Here is a 24,342-nt window from a genome sequence, read left to right on the forward strand (position 1 = left end):
CAAAGTATATCATCAATTATAAGGCAATAACATGCAATTTCTAAAACCTAACTTAAATGCAGCTTTTAAAGACATTTTAAACGTGTCAGTTTAGTCACATTTATTGAATAAAGTTAGCAAATGGATATCTCTCAAAAATGAGAGATCCAGGGAATTAAAAAATGTAAGGTTCCCATTTCCTTTCTGTGTTAACACAGCTAATTATGATCTTTACTTAACATGCAAAAGTCAACAGAACAACTCAGTATTTCACCAAATTAAAAACAAGAATTACGCTAGAGAAATGAAACCCTAAAGAGAAACGGTCATATAACGAACCTCAGTCAAGTAGTTCTTGCAGTTATGTGAGGTCTGAGGGTTTGAAGTAGGAATTCTTACGGGCATTTGGGGAATATATTTTCTGTTGAGTCCTATACTAGTAAGATTTTCAACACAAGGTAACTCTGGGCCTCGCCTTGTAGGAAGAGTGCTGAGAAAATATTTCACCCGCTCTTTCTCCATAAGGAGCTTGGTGCTGATCATTGCTATTTTCTTATTAGATCTGTAAAGATAGCAAAGACATATGCTTAGTATTTCATTTTTCCTTAAATGATTCTTAATGACTTCTAGTTTTTAAAAACTTGCCCTGAGAGTAAACCAAATTACCCACTAAACAGTGTTTTCACACTGAAGATGTGTGAGAGCATGCATACCTGTTGTAAGGAATTATACTTTTAAAATCATTCTAAAGAAGCACCTGTGTTTCTAAGGTGATTTATACTGAACAAGCAGCTCAAACAAAGTAGACAGGGAAGAGAAATGGCTACCAGTGATGTATGGCTCAACAGATAAAACTTGCTGCCTTCTAAAATGGCTCTACTTGTAAGATTCTGAAGATTCCATTTGAAATACTTGTATTTAAAGGGTAACAACATGGGAAAAGGAATATGTTGATTTGCTTGATTGTAAGAACCACTTCACTAGAAATAATTATATCAAAACATCATGTTGTACTCCTTAATGTAGGTTAAGAAAACTAAAATGAACAAAAAAAATCTAGGAATACTTGTGTTTAGTAAACCAGTTTTAGGTTTCACCCTTGTACATTTCACCAATTATCTAGGACCAATTAAACATTTGGTAATGAGGAATAATTCAGAGGAACAACTCCTAGGGGAGAACTAGATTGTTTGGTTGTTGATCAAAAAGAACTAAAGCATCTCTGAAGGCAATTAGCCCCCAGCACTGTGACCAAGGCACTGGAGGTGGGGCTTGTTCTTTTTGCCTTCCACACACCCCTTCAGACTGAACAAGGTGTTATTTTTTAACCACTTTGTGAATTACACTTCTTTAAATTCCTGTGATAATTATTCCCTATTTCATAAGGATGCCTTTCTATAACATCTTGAATATGTTACACAAATAGTCTTTCTTGAGGCACCCTCTAGTGATAATACTAAAGATCACAATCAAAAACGATTGTGCCCAGAGTAGCAGTATCACTTGACACTTTGGGTTTAGGTCGTGATATACCAAAAAATAAACTCATTAATATTACTATTTAGGGAAATTCTGACAAATAATTTAAAACAAGATCACTTTATTAATTATAAAGCTTCAAAAATACTTAGTAAAAAAACTAACAGATTAACTACAAGAGACTTTTCAGGGGAAAAAAGCCATACAAAAGCCAAAAAAAAAAAAAAAAAAAAAAGAGAGGAGAGACAGAAATTATCCTTGACTAACATTTTAAAGGTAAGATTACTTACTAACATTATTTTCCCAAATTACATTGTCAAATTAGCATTCACTTCCTACTAACATCCTGAAGCCATCTCACTAAAAATTATGCTTTCAAAACAATGAGCTGAATTCATTTTCTATGAGTGTATGTTTGGACTTACTTCATTAATTTTTTTGACATGGAATTGTTAGCTTTCAATGCTGCTGCAAAGGCTTCCTTATATTCTTCTAATTTGTTTGTAACCTCTTCATAAGTAGTTTTCATTTTGGAAAATTTACATTCCACATCTTTAAGTGTGAGTTCCTTCTTATTTAGTGAAGCCGTATTATCCTTGTTTAACTGCTCTAATTGTTTTTCATATTGTGCTTGTTTCTAAAACAAATGAAAAGAATATATTTTTAAAACAATTATAACCTATTATATGTTTGTTGCCTTTCATTTTGAGCCAGTGATTCAAAGAGCAATTTTGAATATGTTAAAAAAAAGAGGCTGAAGCTTAAAATGTTTATCAACAGTATCAAAACTAATAACCAAATTCAGAATTGTCTGATTTATAAAAATTTGAAACCATAATTATGTTAGTATTAATGTAATCTGGTCGTATAAAAAGCAATAGAATCCATTCATAATTTTAAAAAGTGATCAACAAACAATGTAGCTTAAGACCAATTCAAAAGTATCACATAATTTCTAAATCACAACTTTTTCTTATGCCAACTGGTCTTAATCATCAAAAGACTCCATAGTAAGAATCATTACTCTGAAACATTGATTTTGTTATAATAATGGAAATTTAAATATTTAAAAGAAAAAACAGATGCCATTTTTTTTTCTAAAACTCTACAAAGCAAATTGCTACAAGAGAGGCAGAGGAAACACAATATACACATATCCAAAATACAATTTGCAGTGAAATAAAGGAAAGCACATTACAGATAAACTTACCTGATTTAAAAAACTAACCTGTAAATGGATTTCTTCTAATTTTTCTACTGCCTGCATTGCCCTTTCATCTAGCTCTGATTTATATTCTTGTAGTTTACTAAGTTCTACCATATTGTTTTCCATATGTGTCTTAAGATTTAATATTTCTTCTTCCAACATCTTTTTATCCTCCTCAAGTTTTTCACATTCCTGTTGTACTTTTTTCATCGATAATAACTCCTGTTGAAGAACTTGATTGTCTTTAGCCAAATTGACACATTTTGAAGATACAGATTCCTTCTCTGCTGTAAGATCATCAAACTGCATGAATAAAATAGTATAGCTTGATAATGAAGTAGGCTGAGAATAATCTAATACAAAATCAATAGCAAATTTTGAAATGCATTTACTTGGAATAAACTGTTATTTGTAGTGCAGTAGATTCTTCAAATGTGAACCCTTAAATTACTCAGAATTTTAAGAACAAAGTTAAAGCTACCATGAGTCACAAAAATACATTATTTAACTATCATCATCTTTGCCACAGAACTTTTGCACTTCATCTTACTTTTATTTTTCTGATAATTTATTTTTGTTCCTCCTTAAATGGCACTAAGCTATCTCTTAGTAAAAAGTGTCTATCCCCCTTCCCTCATTATCATTCCCCATAATATGTCAAAAAAGTTTCAGAAATATCACATTGAGTTATTTAGGCCAAAGTCAATAAATGGCTCTAGGAATAAGACTTTGAAAATAATATAACACTCTATACTAGGCATGGTGGCTCATGCCTGTAATCCTAGCACTTTAAAAAGCTGTGGCAGAAAGATTACTTGAGGCCAGGAATTTGAGATCAGCCAGAGCAACATAGTGAGGCCCCATCTCTACAAAAAAAAATTTTTTTTAATTAGCCGGGCATGGTGGCTCATGTCTGTAGACCCAGCTATTTGAGAGACCGAGGCAAAAGGATGGCTTGTACCCAGAGTTCAGGGCTGCAGTGAATTATGACCACATCACTGCCCTTCTGCCTGGATGACAGACAAAGACCCTATCTCAAAAAAACACAAAATAATGAATCCTATAAATAAGTATTCTGATGCCATAAGCCTTTCCTTAAACTGCAAATGTTTCGTGCTAATTTGAGTTGCATTTTAAGAAGTAATGATTCTTGGGGTAAAGGCCACAGAATACAGCACCCAGAAATAAATCCACATATTTCCAGCCAAGTGATTTTGGATGAACGTGCCAAGAACATACACTGGGGAAAGGACAGCCTCTTCAAATGAATGGCACTGGGAAAACTAAATATCCATATGGAGAAGAATGATACTAGCTTCCTATGTAACACCATATAACAACATAAACTCAGAATCAATTGAAGACTGAAATGCAAGGCCCAAAATTATCAAACTACTATAAGTAAACATAGGGAAAATTCTTGAGGACAGTCTGCACAAAGATTTTTATGGGTAAGATATCAGAAGCATAGGCAAAAAACAAATGATAGACAAATGGTACTACATTAAGCTAAAAAGCTTCTGTCCAGCTAACAACTGAGTGAAGACAAAACTTGTAGAATGGGAGAAAATATCATCAAGCTATTAATCTAATAAGGGACTAATATGCAAAATGTACAAGAAATTCAAACAACTTGACAGTAAAAAAAAAATCTGAGTTCAAAATTGGGCAAAATATCTAACTATACTTTTTTTTTAGAAAAAAGAAATAAAAATAGCCAATAAATAAATTTAACAATGCTCAATATCACTAATCCTCAGAGAAATACAAATCAAATCTACGATATGATATAATCTTGCTTCAATTTGAATAAATTATTATCATTGAAAAGATAAAAAAAATGCTGGTGAGGTTCCAGAGAACAGTAAACTCTTACGTGCTGTTGGTGGGAAGGTAAATTAGTGCAGCCACTATAGAAAACAACATGAGGTTTCCTCAAAAAATTAATAATGGAATTGCTGAGGGATCCAGCAAGCCCACTACTGGGTATTCAGGCAATAGAAAAGAAAACAATAGATCAAAAGGATACCTGTCCTCATATGTTTATTGTAGCACTATTCACAACGGCTAATGTATGGAATCAACCTACATATCCATCACCAAATGAAAAGACAAAAAACTGTGGCACACATACACAATGGAATACTATTCACCATATAAAGGAATTAAATCCTGTTATCGTGGCCACGTGGATCAGTCTGGAGGATGTTATGTTAAGTGCAGACACAGAAAGATAAATACTGCACATTCTCACTCCTGTGTGGGAGCTAAAGAAAAATTGAGGGCTGGGCAACATGGCTGACGCCTGTAATTTCCTAGCACTTAGAAAGACAAAGGCAGGAGAGTCACTTGAGGCCAAAAGTTCCAGAGCACCTGGGCAGCATAGGGAGATATTTCTATAAAGTCAAAAATCAGACGGGTGCAATGGTGTATGCTCATAATCCTAGCTTCTCAGGAGGCTGAGGTGTGAGGATCACATGAGCCCAAGAGTTGGGGGCTGCAGTGAACTATGATCAAACCACTGTCTCCCGTCTGGGTGACTATAGTTGCCCAGAGCCCAGACTACACTAGCAAGACCCTGTCTCTTAACAACAACAAAAATCTCAAAGAAGTAGGGGAAGGTAGGTTGCTTAATGGATATAGAATTACAGTTAGATAAGAAGAATGAGTTCTGGTGTTCTGCGGCATTGTAGGGTGAATATGGTTAACTATGATTTATTGTATATTTTTAAAAAGCCAGAAGATTGTGAATGTTCACAATTCAAAGAAGTGAAAAATGGTTGAAGTAGTAAATATGCTAGTTAGCTTGATCATTACACCCTATTTACATGTATCAGAATATCACTCTATAACACAATTATGTATATATGTGTCAATTAAAACAAAAGAGAAGTTACATCGATCCCATTTAAAAAAACAGAATATGGGCCAACCTTACTGACTTCCTCCTAATGAATAGAATGCAGTAAAAGGGATACCATGTGGCTTACCTATCTCAGACTATTTTCCCTTGGAACCCAGCCCCCAGACTGTGAGAGCACTCAGGCCACAAAGAGAACCTGGCAGTGCCAGTGTCAGTGTTCATGCTGCCTGTCCCAACCAAGGTTCCAGCCAATGGCCAGCATCAACCATCAAACACGTGGGTGAGCAACGCTTCAGAGGATTCCATTTCCCCAACTGATAGCTGTTCCTAGGGAAGCTGAGGGGAGTAGAGACGAGCTGTCCTGGCCAAGCTTTTTCCAAACCACAGGTTCATTAACAAAATAAATATTTTTCTTTTAAGCCACAAAACTCTGGGTAATTGTTAGAAAAATAAGTTTTAAAAAGAGACAACAGGAAACATAACTTATGCAGCAGAAAAGAGTCTCCTTTAAAGTAAGATCTAACACATGTTGAGGTTAATGTATTGATGGAAAACATTATTGAGAAGCAGCAGATAACCAGGACAGAGACATAAGCTGCTGAGGAGGAACTTTTCCTAAAACTCCTTCAATTATGAACTCTGATAACAAGGCAAGGGTGTCTCCTTACGGATTCCCCTCAAGTTAGGAAATAAGACTGGGAAGCAAGAAGAAGACATATGGTATGAAAAAAAAACTAGAAATACTTGGTTACACAATCAAAATCAGACATTTACCTGATTTGAATTAACTAAAATTCTAAAAGATAAGCTTTCAGTATTTATTAATCAATCTAGTATTTAATTTTTATTTTCCTTTTCTCGATGAGGAAATAAGGAGAACATTATGAAATGATTTTTAGTCTTCACAGAAGTAAAATAAACATAGTGTGCTTTGAGTGTTAAGCAATCAAATGCAATTTCTCCTTTACCTTACTTCAAGCTTGTTTGTTTGGAGAAGTTAAGACCATCCCATCTCTATACTATACCACAAGACTTCTCTATAGCACACAACTTGGCTCTGAAATTTTGAAAGTCAAAATACTAATCTACTATGTGTCTCTGATAAATTGCCTGAACATTACCCGATTTTGAAGTGCTGCACTCCTAAGACCTTTTCTTGGAATGAGTCAAACTTTATATTCCAAGAATCCTCTACTGAGCTAGAAAGCAGAGCTGTGCATCTCTGTTTCAGTAAAAGGCGGTCAATACAGCTAACTGTGGTTTCTGAGAATGCAAGATCTGCACCAAGAAAAGGATTAGCCACAGTGCTACCCAAGAGAACCAGCTACCAGGTGGAAAGAGGATCTGTGAACTGCAAGATGATGACTTCACTTGATTTGCACTGAGGAAAGCTGGCGGCTCAGACTTAAACTTCTCCTTCCTGGATGGTAAACATCTATGGAAGACCCTATGAATTATAATGAGTTAGCAAAACATAATGCACTAAATATTAGACTATGTCAGCAGATCCTGTGACCAAAACTTACTGAAAACAAAACTATAGCGGGAGACAATGGAAAAGAGACTAAAGATTTGAATGGAGAAAAAAGAAATAAAGTGCGTCTTATAGGCCTGGCTTCCCATCATGTCTTAGAGTAAGTAAGGTATAAGCTGGCCAGAGACTCCTTTGAGACACAAAAGGTGAAATTAAAGATATTCTAATAAATGTAATTTTTATTACGACATAAGACAACTGGTAATATGCAACATGATTGAAAAAAACTTCTCAGTAAATTCATTTTGGCCTTAGCATAAGAATAGACATAAAGTAAGAATTGATAATCTAAAAATAAACTTCTGCATTTACAGTCAATTGATTTTATATAAAGTTAACAAAAGAACAAAACGGGAAAAGAAGAGTCTTTTCAACAAATGGTGCTGGGACAACTGGGTATCCATATGCAAAAAATAAATAAATTAGGACCAAATATCTTTTTTAAAAATTAACTCAAAATAAAACAGTTAACTCTAACAGCTAAAACTATAAAACTCTCAGAAGAAAACACTGGCATAAATCTTTGTGACTGCATTTGGCAGTGTTTTCTTAGCTATGACTCTAAAGGAAAAATGGATTCAATGGACTTCAAAATTGAAAACTGCAGTGCCTGGGAAGACAGTATCAAGAAGTGAAAAGGCAAGACACTAAGTAGAAGAAAGTATTTGAAAAGCATATACCTGATAAGCGACTTACATATATAGGATATGCAAAGAACCTTTGCAATTCATGAGTAACAAGATAATTCAATTTTAAAAATGAGCAAAGATTTTGAATAGATGTATCTGCAAAGAAGATATAAAGATGGATAATGAGCACATTAATAGATGCTTGATGTAATTAGTCATTAGGAAAATGTAAATCAAAACCACATGTGGTATCATTTTACACCACAGGATAAAATCTTTGTTCAATAAAAAAGAGAAAATGTGTTAGGAAAAATGTAAAGAAATTAAAACCATTATCCAATGCTGCTGGGGATGTAAAGTGATGCAGCCGCTTTGGAAAACAAACTGGCAGCTCCTCAAAAGGTTAAGCATGAAGTTACCATACGACCCAGAAATTCCAGTCATAAGTATATACTCCAGAAAAATAAAAATCATGCAAGCACAAAGACTCATACATAAATGTTTACAGCAGCATTATTAATATGAGTCAAAAAGTGGAAAGAACCAGAACGTCCATCACCTTTGGGTGGGAAAGAACCCAAAGGTCCATCACCTGGTGAATGGATAAATAAACTGTTTGATGTATCCATACAATGGAATATCACTCAGCAGTAAGAAGAAATTAAGTACTGATACTGTATTAGGAGGAGACAGAAAAATGCCTAGGCAGATATAGAAGGGTCCCTGGAGAATCTCCAACCAGCCCCACAAGTGTTTACACCAGAAGTTAAGTGCAGATAAGGGAACCTGGACTTGTCTTGCCTGGACATGCCTGCAGCAGACCAGAGGCCCACATGCACTGGGGGAATGGGATGGAGCCACCAGGAATTCACGCCTTATGCAGGGGAGGAGCCTGGCCACTTCAGCTCATGTGCTCCTGGTATTCAATTGTGAGGTGGAAACCTGTTTGCAGGACCACTCTCTTTGCTGAGAGCTTTCCTTTCACTTAATAAATTCTGTCCTCCTCACCCTTCAATGTGTCTGTGTGCTTAATTTTTCCTGGTCATGAGAGAAGAACCCAGATGTAGCTGAACTAACGAGAAAAACCCCACATCAATACCTGCTACAGCACAGATGCAGCATGAAAAATTATGCTAAGTGAAATAAGCCAGTCACAGTAGACCACTTGCTTTTTATTTCAGAGGCTTATAGGCAAATCTATATAAAGGAGGTTGGTGGTTCCCTACGGCTGAGGGAGGAAGGGAAAACTAGCGAAGATGGCTAAGTGATGTGGGGCTTGTTTTCAGGGTGATGAAAATGTTCTAAAATTGATTGTAATGATGACTGCATAACTCTCTGAAAATACTAAAGTCAATGACTCGTATATTTTAAATGAGTGACTTGCATGGTGTGTTCATTATTTCTCAATAAACCTGTTACCCAGCCCCCCCAAATTAATTTGGTACTAGTGGTCTGGAGACAGGTACTGCTTGGTTTCAGATCACTGGCTAGAGTTAAAGACATAAGAGAATCAACAGCATGTCCTTTTTATAGAAAAAAGGTTTATATTTTCAAAACTATCCTTTTCATTAGTATCAATTCTGTAAAATTAAAAGAAAAATCTTTCTTTGACTGCTTAAAGCACTGAGAGATTTATATTGAGGAATAAGACCTTGTTTTCTTTGGCTCCAATTTCTATCTAAAGGGTCTGAGAATCACACACTTCAAACTATTAAATCTCATCAGATGGGTTTTATTAACTCTTATAATGTGGCTTACTTTCTCACCTGATTCTGGTACAGCATCACAGAGAGAAGAAGCTGAAGGAAATCAAAATATTTAACCCCCAAATATATTTTTCTGACATATTTTGAAATGGCTGCTGCAGGGCCAAGAGATTGAAATGGCCCTCATTAATGTAGCCCAATCTCTCCCCTTCTAGGTCTTCCCAGATCTGGTGAAGATGAACTAAGAGGCTGATGCATTTAAAGTCTGAAAAGATATATTTATCCTCTATTTTCTCAGCATATTTTGGCAGAATTTGGGTTTTTCCATTATCAATATGTTCCCAAACTACGTGATTTTTAATCCCAAAACTGATTTAAAATTACCGTATGTTGGAATATAAGTTGTTCTGTTATAAAGATACGTGCATTTGCATGTTCATTGCAGCACTATTCACAATAGCAAAGACATGGAATCAACCCAGATGTCCATCAGTGATAGACGGGATAAAGAAAATGTGGTATATATACATCATGGAGCCATAAAAATGAATGAGATCACGCTCTTTGCAGGGACATGGATGAACTCGAAGCTGTTATCCTCAGCAAACTAATGCAGGAACAAAAAACCAAACACTACATTTTCTCACTTATAAGTGGGAGCTGAACGATGAGAACACATGGACTCGGGGAGGGGAACAACAAACACTGGGGCCTGTTGGGGTCAAGAGGGAGAGCATCAAGATCAATAGCTAATTCCTTCAGGGCTTAATATCTAGGTGATGGATTGACAGGTGCAGCAAACCATCATGGCACACGTTTACCTATGTAACAAACCTGCACATCTCACACATGTAATCTAGGCCTTAAGATATTTTTTTTAATTACCTTATGTTTTAGCTTCTTAATCAGAATATTCATTTTCAGTTGATCTGTTTTTAAGTCTCCATGGCAATCGAAGTCTTCATTTCCAAATACACTTAACATATTTATTGTCATTTCCAGGAGTTTCTTATAGCTGCAGAAATGTACAGAATTAGTAAGTCAAATATTTTTAAGAGTAAATATTTAATAATTGTTTAAACAGATATTATGTTATAGCATATCAAAGAAACACATCTATAAACTATGATCCTTTCAGTTTCAACTGAGCATAGTTTGGAAGCACTCTATATGAAATTATAATCTTAGATAAACAATATGAAGAACAATTTTATGGCATACATGGCAGGTAAAGCGGTATTACAACCATACAGTTGTTTTTTTTTTTTTTTGAGATGGAATTTTACTCTTGTTGCCCAGGCTGAAATGCAATGGTGTCATCTTGGCTTACTGCAACCTCTGCCTCCTGGATTCAAGTGATTCTCCTGCCTCAGCCTCCCAAGTAGCTGGGATTACAGACATGTAGCACCACGCCTAGCTCATTTTGTATTTTTAGTAAAGATGGGGTTTCACCATGTTGGTCAGACTGGCTTTGAATGGTCAGACTGGTCTTGAACTCCTGACCTCAAATGATCCACCCACCTTGGCCTCCCAAAATGCTGTGATTACAAGTGTGAGCCACCACACCTGGCCTAACCATACACTTTTTGTAAATAAACTATTCATATCCATGTTGGTATGCTAAGATAAAATAACCTATTACTAAATATAAGCCATAACCCAGAAATGAGTAACCAAGATAAAAAAGTAAAACACATACATTTGAAAAAGACAAAAAATTACATTTTGATACGCATTCACAGTCTATAAGAAAAAAAGTACACACAAAAAGCATCAAGGACATTATTCAATGTAGAAAAAGAGAAGACCAAGAAAGGGGCAGAGAGATGTGTGACGATTTAAAGACTTTGAAGAAGAGATCTAGAGATCTTTGCTGACATAATGTCAACAAAATGAAAGAGATACAAAACAATGTAGAGAAAGGCAATGACAGAAAAATGTAGATTAGAATCAGAAAACCAACTTAAGTGCTCAGTAAATAAATACAAAAGTAGCTGTGTTCAGGGCTTCAAAGACACATTCCATTTTTTAAAAAAAAAATCTGTGATCAAAACATAAATGTTCATTTTACTTTTAAGTTATACATATATTTTTATATATATATATTTATTTCTGTAAAACAGAAGTTTAATAACATGTATACTTCGTGTATACAACGGAGGTATCTGTGTAAAATGAGTACATTTCCATGTTTTATATCTAAAAGAAAAAGAAGTGGAAACAAAATATAAGCTATATATAAAGATAAATTTTGATGTTAAAGAATGACACAATAGGTCTTCTTTAAAGAATTTTAATGCAGCAGAGGATACTACAAAAGGAAGAAAAGATGACCACAGACAGCAAAAATATCCTCAGAAATAAAAATTCAAACTAGATAATGAAGAGTGGACTTGACATTATATGTCCAAGGCTTTGTCATTGTTTTCAAAATCATTAAAGAATAAGCGGCTGGGCACGGTGGCTCACGCCACTTTGGGAAGCTGAGTCGGGCAGATCACGAGGTCAGGAGTTTGAGACCAGCCTGACCAACTTTGCAAAACCTCCTCTCTACTAAAAAATACAAAAATTAGCTGACTGTGGTTGCACATGCCTGTAATCCCAGCTACTCAGGAGGCTGAGGCAGGAGAATTGCTTGGAGGCATAGGTTGCAGTGAGCCAAGACGGCACCATTGCATTCCAGCCTGGGAGACAGAGGCACTGTCTCAAAAAAAAATAAATAAATAAAAATAAAAATAAATAAATAAGTATAATATTTTGGCATTCAAAAAGTTTTCAGATTATGTTGTTTCTCTTTTATACATATTTTAATACAAGTTTTTTCATCCCAACCTTGCCCCAGCAGCTCAGCTGACTCCCAACCCCATGATGCACATGCCTATAAAGTTGTGTTGTGAGTTTCTGAAATACATTTTAAAATAGAATTCATTTAATTATGAAAATGGAGACATACAATGAATTTGTATCTCAGTTTTAGTCAAGTAAAATTAGAGATAAATTAATAAATGATTAACATGTTCTACAATATGAAAACCACACCCAGTTGCCTCTTCTAATTCATGATATTTCTTTCTTATTTGATTCACATTATACTCCAGTGATGATACTAACACAAAAAGTTTCCTTAATTCTTCATTTTTTTCTTTAGGCTTAAAAAAAAGTGTTTAAAATTATTTTTGTAAAATCTAGAGACCCTCTTTTATCTTAAAAATATTATTTCTCATAAGTTGATGAGTAATACGTATTTAGGCAGGGGTATAAAGTGCATTTTATAAACCTGATGCCAATAAGGGCAGATTTCAAAAATAGTCACTTTTCTTAAAACTGCTAAAAATGATACATACTTTCATTATATTTTCTGAAATTTAAACTGCCAAAAATGTTTGTTACAAACAAGGGTTTTTACACATAAAATACTAAAGGTTAGTAAAAAATGTGTAGTTATATTTACATTTTACTTTTTAAAGATGCTCTAGAAACATTGTCATTAATAGTTTAAGATACTCCAAGTTTTCTTAAATTACATCTTCCTAAGAGGATTTTTAGAAAACTCTTATCTATTTCCTACTACATGTTTGATCCTCATCTGTCTTCAGGTTGAGCTAAATACTGTCATTCTCTGTAAGTATTCACCCACAGGTTTCAGTTTTTCCCTTTCTCTTAACCCTTTCTCTTTAAATAAAGTTTTTTCCTATAATAAACAAAAACACAACTTTTGTCTACTTTTTGTGGTTTTTCTATTTTCCTGTTTCTCCCCTTCCATTGGACTCTGTGACACATGGTCTCATCCAGAAATCTATTTTTCATCACTTATTGTGTTTTTAATATGGAAATCTGATTTTTAATAATTCCAATAAAAAAGTCCAAGGGTCATGCAGGACTTTATCCTGCTTTACTCAGCAGCAGCTGCGAGCAGTGACCAAATGTTCCCTCTGCTCCTCTGACCCCGCTTCATTTCTAAATGCAGCAACCTCTGTTCTTCAGTCCTATTCCTTTCTCTTTGTTTTTGAGATGGAGTCCCCCACTGTCACCCAGGCTGGAGTGCAGTGGCACAATCTCAGCTCACCGCAACCTCCACCTTCTGGGTTCAAGCGATTCTCCTGCCTCACCCTCCCAAGTAGCTAGGAGTACAGGCGTGTGCTACCACACCCGGCTAACTTTTCATATTTTTAGTAGAGATGGGGTTTCACTATGTTGGCCAGACTGATCTTGAACTCCAGACCTCATGATCTGCCTGCTTTGGCCTCCCAAAGTGCTGGGATTACAGGCGTGAGCCACCACGCCTGGCTGCTATTCCACTTTTTAAATTCTCTCAGGACTCCTAAAATCTCAAAACTTTGACCTAGATTCCCTAATCTGCATTTCGAGCTCTGACCTTTTTCTTGAGGCCTCTTCCTTCTAGTACACATATTATAGACAATATTCTCAACCACACGCTCAGACATTGCTACTTGGTACAGATTACTTTTGTAGATAGTGAATCTTGTCTATTTTATGTTGGTTCTTATTGATGTTACTTTGAGTATACCGTTATTTTCTAATCTCAAAGGGGGACAGTCTCACCATTATGATATTGACCAGTATACTTTGTCCTTTTTTCTTTCTTTCTTCTTTTTTGGACCAGTATACTTTGTCCCTTTTTTTTTCTTTTTTTTTTTTTGAGATGGAGTCACACTGTGTTATCCAGGCTGGAGTGCAGTGGCGCCATCTTGGCTTACTGCAACTTCCACCTCCTGGGTTCAAGTGATTCTCCTGCCTCGGCCTCCCAAGTAGCTGGGACTACAGGTGCACACCACCATGCCTGGCTAATTTTTGTATTTTCAGTAGAGACAGGGTTTCACCATGTTGGCCAGGCTGTTTTTGAACTCCTGACCTCAGGTAATCCACCCACCTCAGCCTCTCAAAATGTTGGGATTACAGACGTGAGCCACGGCACCTAGCCCTTTTTTTCTTTTATAATGAAAACTTTCCCATGAGAATCAGATGATCAATTGTTTGCCTTTGTTTTCTTTTAAAGAGTTTCCTTTTCCATAGAGATATGACAAGATGAAAGTCTTGTTCTAAAGTTTCTAAAGTTTCTTTCAGGGGACACTCAAATATATCATTGGAAAGCTCCAGTCAAGTAGACATCTCCCTTCTTCCCATTTACTCCCAAGGCAGACATCAAAGTGGCTAATAATACTATGCCTGATGTCTAACTCACTTCTATGGGAATCTATACAAAACGTTTTATTTATGAGACAGAGTCTCACTCTGTTACCCAGACTGGAGTGCAGTGGCTTGATCAACACTCACTGCAGCCTCAATATTCCAAGCTCAAGCGACCCTCCTACCACAGCCTCTCAATGTAGCTGGGACTACAGGCATGCACCACCATGCCTCTAAGTATTTATTTATTTATTTATTTTTTAAAGACAGGTTCTCATTATATTGCTCTGGCTGACCTCAAGCTCCTGGGCTCAAGTGATCCTCCTGCCTCAGCCTTCCAAAATGCTAGGATTACTTGCATGAGCCACCTCCCCCAACCAGGTGTTTAACTGGGGACTAACATGAAGCACTTACAAGAGTACGTGGAACATAGTGAGCTACATAAAATATTTGCTATTAGCATAATAATTTTATTGTATATCTTAACAAAATTGTGTATGTTAGGCAGGTGGCATGCCAATGGAAGTAGTCTCCTAGAGCTGCACTGAATCATTCTTCCCACCACTGAGAGTTGCAGCAAATGGGGGACATATAATTTATAACTTACTTTTCTCTGTGTATGACTCAGTAGGCAATGACTATATATGTACTACAATGTAAATAGCACCTCCTGGATGGAATAGTACATAACTGACATGACCAGCAGAGACAGGCTAAAGACACTGAGCTGAAAACCCTGGACTCTATTGCTAAATCAAGGCTCCTGAATCCGTTCCCTCTGAGCAACTGTTGCTGTGGTGCTGCCTTCACAAGCACTCTGCTGAGCACTCAGATTGAGGGGCTGTGCTATCCTTCATCAGAGAAGCTGCAGCCAGAACTGTTCAGCTGACAAACGGCTAGCAGTCCAGAAACACAGTTCTGCTGCATAGTGAAAAAAGGCCAATTTAGATTCTTTTTCATAGTGAGAAAAACATAAACATGTGATTGAACAAGTCTCCTCTATTAGACTAATTGGTTTAGATTTGATATTTAATTGCTAAAAATACATTTAGAATATAAACCTTACAGTGTCAAGGTCTCAAAGAACAAATAATTGGTATGGTATAAAGTATTTAATTGTATGCTAAAAACTTCTAAGCTAAAATATTTTCAATTTATGCAAGGATAGGTGGCATACATATTGTATATTATTCCCCCATTAAGCAAATTTATACTGAGACAAAATTATCTTCCATAAAAAAGAAAAAGCCATGTAACATTAAGGACTAAGTTTTTCTGCACAGACTGGACAACAATTCCTAACACATAAGGTCAATGAGAGTCAGAACAGTCAGAGAAAGCTTCGTAAAAACAAAAAAACTGTCTGCCAGGTCTGAATGAATGAGGCTAGATGAACAGGAACTGAGAAGGCAGAAAGGATAGCATGAGCAAGACAAGTGCTGAAATCTGCCCAATTAACTCTGAGGATAAAGTCCAATGGCAGGGAAATAAAAACACGTGTCCACATAATAACCTGTAAGTGAACGTTTGCAGCAGCATTTTTCATAATAGCTAGAAGTGGAAACTAACCTAAACGTCCATCAACTGATGAATGAATGGAAAACCAGTATAGCCATGCAATAGAGTATCATTTAACTATAAAAAGAAATAAACTACCAATTTGTGCTTAAAACATGCATGAATTCTGAAAACATTAAGCTAAGTGAAAAAGCCAGTCACAAAGAACTATGTATTGTCTAACTCTATGTATATGAAATATGCAGAACAGGCAAACCTATGGAGACAAAAGTAGATGGTGTTTGCCTACAACACGGGTAGGTGGAGGGACATGGATGAAGGCTGCAGTCATGCCTAGGAGATGTGGCATTGCTTTTCAGGGTGATGAAAATGCTGTGAATATACTAACAGATACTGAGTTGCACATTTTAAATGGTTGGCCTGTCTGATACATGAATTATATCTCAGTGAAACTGTTTTTAAAATACAATGGCAGGATCAAGATAATATTCTCAGCTCTCAATTTTTGATGTACATACTATATCAGATCTAAATATTTCTATACTTTTATAGTATATTTTAAATAAAAGGTAAATAAAGAAAATGCCTAACAATAGTTTGTAAATTGACATAAAACATGTACATTTCAAAGAATAGTATAATGCCCTTTCTATACAACTTAACTTAGAATCTGTGAAATAGACACAGATTCTGTGTCCTTTCACAAAAGTGAAGAAATAAGACAATTTTCTGGAACATTCCATTAAACATTGTCCTCTGATTTAATCTGGCCTGCCTCATCATAGCAATACAAAAATTACTTGAAAATATGTTTAACAGGAAAAAAGTCAATTTTCTCTGAGGAATGATGTATAATTATCAACTTTTCCAAGGGTACATATTGTAAGAGAAAAGGTATGCAATCCTTTTTCAAAATGGTAGAACAAAAGTCACAATATAAAAAAAAAGTACATTATAAAGATAGTAAAATGGAAATAATTAATTATAATGAAAGTACAAAATCAAGCTTCTGCCAAAATTAGTATCCTAAAACACGTTATGTAATTCAACCAGCTACAGAATAACTGTCAACATGTTAAATTCCATACATACTTGACTTTCCACTTGAAATAATTTCTTCTTTGAGGCCTGTGTCTCATCCAAATTAATGTGACAACATGATGTACCTTCCAGTGGAGACTCTAACATCGTTAATTTTTTTACGCTGTCAGCCACTTCTTATTGAAGTTGTCTCAAAACCACCTGATAAAATATTTTTGTTACTGATTTTATAAATTGCCTTATTATTAAATTATGTTAATAATATTTAACTCTAACATACCTACTTTGAAAATTATCTCACACACATCAATTCACCTTCTTTTAATCACATGCACACATTTTCATTTATTACTGAATTCAGTGAGGGATGCAGAATGTGTTATCCTCCTGCCAAATTGGTATTCTCTTAATATAACCGATTCATCCCACCATTCAATCATCTTAGAAGCTCAACTCAACCTCAAAGTTCCTAACATATTCAATCAACTGTTCAAATCCTTCCAACAGATTCCTGTCTCAGAATAAAAGTAAAATTCCAATGGCCTTTGAGGCCCTAGGTAAACAGGCCTCTACCTCCCTCTCTGACTTCAAGCTCCTACAACTCCCTCCTGTAATTACTCCATTCCCACTGTACGTGAAGCCTGCCACCCCTCTTTGGTCTGAAAATGGGGAACTAATGCCTAACTCATAAATCACAGGCAGCTACAGTATCTTTGTACTGGACAAAGTTATATTCAAATGATAGTCATTGAGCCTTGAAATAAAAATTATGGGCTAATTACTAATAAAAATATTCAAAGTAAATTATGAATACCAGTGGGAAGACTAAATCAAATATAGTTTTGCTAAAATTTACCACATTTACCCTAAATTATAATTTTATAACAAGTAGGTGCCTTTAAAACATTACGTGGTCATAAAAATATGTAATTTGAGACTGACATATTTTCAGATTTAAGTTAAATTAATATGAATAATAATAAAGCTATACCAACTAAAATATTTAAAAAACTACTTAAAGCAAGATATTACAAGACATGCAATACACTTCAGTTCATCTGGGAAATCTAGAATTCAGTGTTGAAGCAAATCACTTAATTAAATTTTAATTTGAAAATACTCATTTCAGGTGTAAACATTTCCATTTATACCTTCATCATGGTCTTAACATGTGGCAACATAAAGACATTAAAATTATTATTTCAGCACTACAGGACTATCTACCTTAAAATATGACTCTATGCCTAATAAAATGTCATAGGTGACACAATGTCTTCTCTCAAAGTAAATCATCTCTCACCGCTATGGAAACAAGGTATGTTTCTAAGCTGATGTAGTAAACACATTTTTCCTTTTTTTTTTAAATCAAAAAGCTTTGTTGAAATATAATTTACATACTATAGAATGTATCTGTTTTAACATAAAGTTAAAAGATTTTTAGTACATTTTCTGAGCTGTGCAGCCATCTCTACAATCCAACTTTAGAGCATTTCCATCACTGCAAGATCCCTCACGCCCATTAGCAGTCACTACCAGCTTCCAGCCCCAGCCCTTCGCAAACATTAATCTACTTTTTGTACCTATACATTTCTCTTTTCTGGATGCTTCATGTAAATGGAATTATACAGTATAGTAAACACACTTTTTATCTACTGATTTTTATATTCAACTAGGTTCAACATGTATCCAGAACCAAATGTTTAAATTTTCTTTCCAGAAGTTTGAAAATATTTATCTTCCTTGATACTTACTACTGTTTCTGCTTTCTGTCTCTCATATTGAAAGAGACTTTCTTTTAAATGATCATATTCATTCATTAGCTTCTTATTTTTCTCTTCTAGCATGAGGTCTTTCTTTCTACTCTCAATAAAGCCTCTTTGGATATTAATTACTATCTCTTTATGATCCTCTTTCTGATGAACATCAACTAGTTGCTGTTCAAGCCATGGATTTTCACGTTGGAGTGGACATATCCTCTCTTCTACACAGTTGCACTTTCCAGTGGATTTACTGAGTTTAGCTTCTGCACTTTGATACATCTCTTTCATTTCCTTTATTTGCTGCTGTGTTTGGCTTAGGTCGTTTTGTACAGTTTCTAAAGCCAATGACTTTTTTCTGAGAGTATCTTGTCTTACAGAACTTATCTCTTTTTTTTTCTTGTACCTTTTTTTTTTTTAATGTTTATTGATCATTCTTGGGTGTTTCTCGGAGAAGGGGATGTGGCAGGGTCATAGGATAATAGTGGAGAGAAGGTCAGCAGATAAACACGTGAACAAAGGTCTCTGGTTTTCCTAGGCAGTGTTTGTGTCCCTGGGTACTTGAGATTAGGGAGTGGTGGTGACTCTTAACGAGCATGCTGCCTTCAAGCATCTGTTTAACAAAGCACATCTTGCACCGCCCTTAATCCATTTAACCCTGAGTTGACACAGCACATGTTTCAGAGAGCACGGGGTTGGGGGTAAGGTTATAGATTAACAGCATCCCAAGGCAGAAGAATTTTTCTAAGTACAGAACAAAATGGAGTCTCCTATGTCTACTTCTTTCTACACAGACACAGTAACAATCTGATCTTTCTTTTCCCCACATTTCCCCCTTTTCTTTTCAACAAAACCACCATCGTCATCATGGCCCGTTCTCGATGGTCGCTGTCTCTTCGGAGCTCTTAGGTACACCTCCCAGATGGGGCGGCCGGGTAGAGGCGCTCCTCACTTCCCAGATGGGGCGGCTAGGCAGAGGCGCCCCTCACTTCCTCCCAGATGGGGCGGCCGGGCAGAGATGCTCCTCACCTCCCAGACAGGGCGGCTGGGCAGAGGCGCTCCTCGATTCCCAGACAGGGCAGCCAGGCAGACACTCCTCACATCCCAGATGGGGTGGCCGGGCAGAGGCGCTCCTCACTTCCTAGACTGGGTGGCGGCTGGGCAGAGGCACTCCTCACTTCCCAGACGGGGCGGCCGGGCAGAGGGGCTCCTCACATCCCAGACGGGGCGGCCGGGCAGAGGCGCTCCTCACTTCCTAGATGGGGCGGCCCGGCAGAGGGGCTCCTCACATCCCAGACGGGGCGGCCGGGCAGAGGCGCTCCTAAATTCCCAGACGGGGCGGCCGGGCAGAGACGCTCCTCACCTCCCAGATGGGGCGGCCGGGCAGAGGCGCTCCTCACTTCCCAGACGGGGCGGCCGGGCAGAGGGGCTCCTCACATCCCAGACAGGGCGGCCGGGCAGAGGCGCTCCTCAATTCCCAGACGGGGCGGCCGGGCAGAGACGCTCCTCACCTCCCAGACGGGGCGGCCGGGCAGAGGCGCTCAATTCCCAGATGGGGTGGCTGGGCAGAGACGCTCCTCACCTCCCAGACGGGGCGGCCGGGCAGAGGCGCTCCTCAATTCCCAGACGGGGCAGCCGGGCAGACGCTCCTCACATTCCAGATGGGGTGGCCGGGCAGAGGCGCTCCTCACTTCCTAGACCGGGTGGCGGCCGGGCAGAGGCGCTCCTCACTTCCCAGACGGGGCGGCCTGGCAGAGGCGCTCCCCACATCCCAGACGGGGCGGCCTGGCAGAGGCGCTCCCCACATCCCAGACGGGGCGGCCTGGCAGAGGCGCTCCCCACATCCCAGACGGGGCGGCCGGGCAGAGGGGCTCCTCACATCCCAGACTATGGGCAGTCAGGCAGAGACGCTGCTCACTTCCTAGACAGGGTGGCGGGCAGGCAGAGGCTGTAATCTTAGCACTTTGGGAGGCCAAGGCAGGCGCCTGGGAGGTGAAGGTTGTAGCGAGCCGAGATCCCGCCACTGCACTCCAGCCTGCTGTCTTTGTCTGTTCTTTCATTTATGAGAGGAATCCATCGACTTGTTACCTTATCAATAGAATGCTTGTTGTTAACGGCATACACTATACAGATGACATCAGCCTGAGATATTTCTTGATGAAGTTGTTCATCACCCTGTTCTGCTTCTGAGTAATCTACAATGTGTGTTGGAACTCTCTCTGGGGTGACATCAGCTGGAATGGTGATTTCTTCTGCCCGGGGAGGAACATCTTCTGGAAATTCTTCACTGACCAGAGACATAATCAGTGATGTCTTCCCAACTCTAGGTTCTCCCAACAGCAGGATCCGCACGTCTTTCTTCATGTCGGCGGCTCTCGGGGGACGGCCTCCGCCCGCACGCATGGAGTGGACTCCTCTCACCAGGAGCACCCACCCAACAGCACCCCCTCAGTTCCTTCCCCGCAAGAGAGCCGGGACAGCACCAGCTCCGCTTCCTCCAGCCCAGCAGGCTGCAGCGGCGGCGGCGGCCGGAACTTATCTTTTAAGGTATTGAATTTAATTTGCATTTTAGAAAGTTGTTCAGTAAGAAACTAATTCTTATCTTCTACTTCGGAAATATCAGAACTCATTTTTACTTGTTCAGAAACATCTTGTGTTCTCTCAACAGCAAGTTTTAGGTTTCTTTCTGTTTTCACATTTTCACTGTGTTTACTTACAGCAGCAGCCAGTTTAGACTGATAAGATTCAATTTCAGCTTCCAGTTTTTTCTTGCTTTCTTTTTCCTTCAACAGTTCAGAATTGAGCCTTGTATTCTCAGCTTTGAGATCATTAAGCTCTTGTTGATACCGGAATGCTGTTTTTGTTATCATTTCTTCATTGAGTTTTATACACTTTTCAAGGCAGCATTTGTTTCTTTAGCAATTTCAATGTCCTTAAGATATTTATTTTCTTTTTCCAGGTTGTCATTTTTCATTGTGCATATTTCCTGTCTGAGTATAGCAGTATCTGTCTTCAAAATGCAATTTTCATCCATCAGATCTCTCATTTCTTCATGATTATGAAAATCCTAAATAAAACAAAAGAAAGTTTTAGCTAGTACTCAATAAAATAACATATCATGATTACCTCTGAAGTTAAAGACTAACCTGCACATCCATGCACTAAAAAGGTTACCGTAAGTGGATATCCAACTGGAGAAAAAGTTGAAGCAAAATTTTGAACCTTATAGAGCATAAATTCCAAAAAGTTCAGAAATTTATTTAAAGTCAATGAATTTATAAAAGTAAACACACACACACACACATGCACAGCAGAGAATTTTTAAGAATTTCAGAATTGGAAAAGTCTTTCCCTGAATTACAACAAACTCAAAAGTATAAATTAAATTTGACTAAATTAAAATATGTCAAAAAATTGCATTTACACTTTGATATCTAACCTATACACCACCCTATAGTAAGAACCTTAGTTCACACGTTATTTGGATAGATAAAATTTCCCAGAGTTATTACAGTTGTTTCACTGATAACATTCTATTTCAATTTGACTCTTTTAACACTTTTATAGTCAGTTATAAGAATTACATTTACTAAATCATAAATCTAGACATTATACTAGTCACTCCTATATACATTCATTGATGAACTCATCTAGTTACCATAATTTTGAGAAAGAAAGGTTAAAAATATAAGCAAGCTACAGGATTTTCCCCAGGACTTCTGACTCTACTTCTAGTTCTCCAACAGATCACAGTTACTTCTGTGGTGTAAATATATCCATACGAAAGAAAACTTTTATTTCAAAACACCAGTGGTAAATAAGATAAAATTTATAGAGCTCTTCTAAGAATATCATGAGATTATTTGTGATTGCAATAATTTCTGTTTCCTCTTTATAATATTAGGTACAGTAATCAATATGAAATAGGGGAAAGTACAAGGAACAATTTTACTGGGAACAAAATCTTTATCAATAGGTTATCACTAAGTATATACTATGGCATATTATTGTTTTCAAAAGCTCTTTGTCATAAAATAATATCCTATGTGGATGCCAAGATTTATAATAAATATTAATAATTGTACCTGTAAGTGTCATCACTCATTTTTAAAAATGAGATAACATTTCTGGTTTGTTTTTTACCTAAATAATGTATATTAAATCAAGTGGATATTATAAGTAACATTGATAAAATAAAGTTTAAAATATAGAATTTTTACCAAAGATTGATTTACCTGATTTGAAGTATTTCTTGCAGTCTTCGGTTTCATCTCTAGTGATTGAACAGTTGGTTCAAGTTGTTTTGCTTCAACTTCTTTGTTATATTGTTTCTCTTTCCTTTCTAATTCTTCTCTATTTTTTTTGTACAGCATATTAACATTTGTTTTTTCTTCATTTTCTTGTTTTAAGGTGCATCCGCAGATAAAGACATTTATCTTAAAATTCATTTTGTTAAAAAATAAAGAGTTCATCCTGTTATCTACCTCTGCAGATGTTGTTTATTATCCTAATAAAATTTCTATGTTCTGGATTATTTTTCCTTTGCAGTTCTCAGATATTTAAATTCTCACTTCAACATCTTCAAAAGAATGCATATACTTGAAAAGTAGTAAGGAAAGAATATTCTGCTAAAGGTTTTATTACTAGTCACTCTAGTATATATTATAAAAAAGGATACTGGAGATAATTCATTGAAGTTACAAGTTCAAAATTACCTTTTCAAATCACACAGTCATAATTACTCCCTAATTAGAAAAGGTCATTTACAATCAACTAAAATTTTAAAGTTACTATTTATTGACAAGTGTATAAGTTCACTAGAAATAAATTTTCATCTTTACGAAATATTGCAGGTGTCTCTCCAAATGATTTACAGAGTAAGATGTCTCTCACAAAAACTATATCTGCAAATGATTCTCATCCAAAACTAGGCTAAAGAGTCTAACATCTGTTACCCCACACTTTTTATAATTCTTTCTTAATACTTTCAATTCACCTTCTTATTACATATATTTTATATATTAATTAGCCTATTGTTCATTATGCGTAATATATAATTAATGCCCTTAATAAGTTTGTGTATGTTTACACAAGTTATGTTTTCCTGGGAAATCTAGTCCCAGAAGTGGAGTTGTTGAGTTAAAGGGATGTCAGGTTATTTGAAATTTTGATACACAGCACTAAGTTACCCTTCAGAAATAATTTACCAGTTTCATATACCAACAGTGTATGAGAATGCCTTTTTCCTCACATTTGCCAACATGAGTAATTACTTTTTAAATATCAGCATGACTTTACAAAATATATCTTATTTTATGTTAATTTACATTTTTCTGATTACCAGACAGGGCTAAATATCCCTGGTAAAAATATAAAACTTGTTAATCATAAGGAATATTAGTCCAATTTTGAATTAGTTTATAGCACGACAATTATCTCCTGTGAAATACTGCTATAGATGGCCAGGCACAGTGGCTCATT

At 36.7% G+C, this 24,342-nt stretch overlaps 1 protein-coding gene and 1 pseudogene across 1 annotated transcript; one reads left to right on the forward strand and one right to left on the reverse strand.

The window, feature by feature from the left end:
• Positions 1-18,347: 18,347 nt before the first annotated feature.
• The window catches only part of LOC117974340 (putative ankyrin repeat domain-containing protein 20A2), a 45,934-nt pseudogene continuing 39,939 nt past the window's right edge, over positions 18,348-24,342 (reverse strand).
• On the forward strand, positions 19,233-20,815 carry LOC129393750 (collagen alpha-1(I) chain-like). The gene has a single exon (XM_063595892.1). It carries the CDS (start codon positions 19,784-19,786, stop codon positions 20,813-20,815), a length of 1,032 nt encoding a protein of 343 aa, XP_063451962.1. The 5' UTR covers positions 19,233-19,783.

This window comes from Pan paniscus, chromosome 14, assembly GCF_029289425.2.
Source record: "Pan paniscus chromosome 14, NHGRI_mPanPan1-v2.0_pri, whole genome shotgun sequence".
In the NCBI taxonomy this organism is placed as follows: Eukaryota; Metazoa; Chordata; class Mammalia; order Primates; family Hominidae; genus Pan; species Pan paniscus.

Coding starts and splice junctions, on each gene's coding strand:
- LOC129393750 (XM_063595892.1), top strand. CDS start 19,784: ATGGGGCGGCCGGGTAGAGGCGCTCCTCACTTCCCAGATGGGGCGGCT.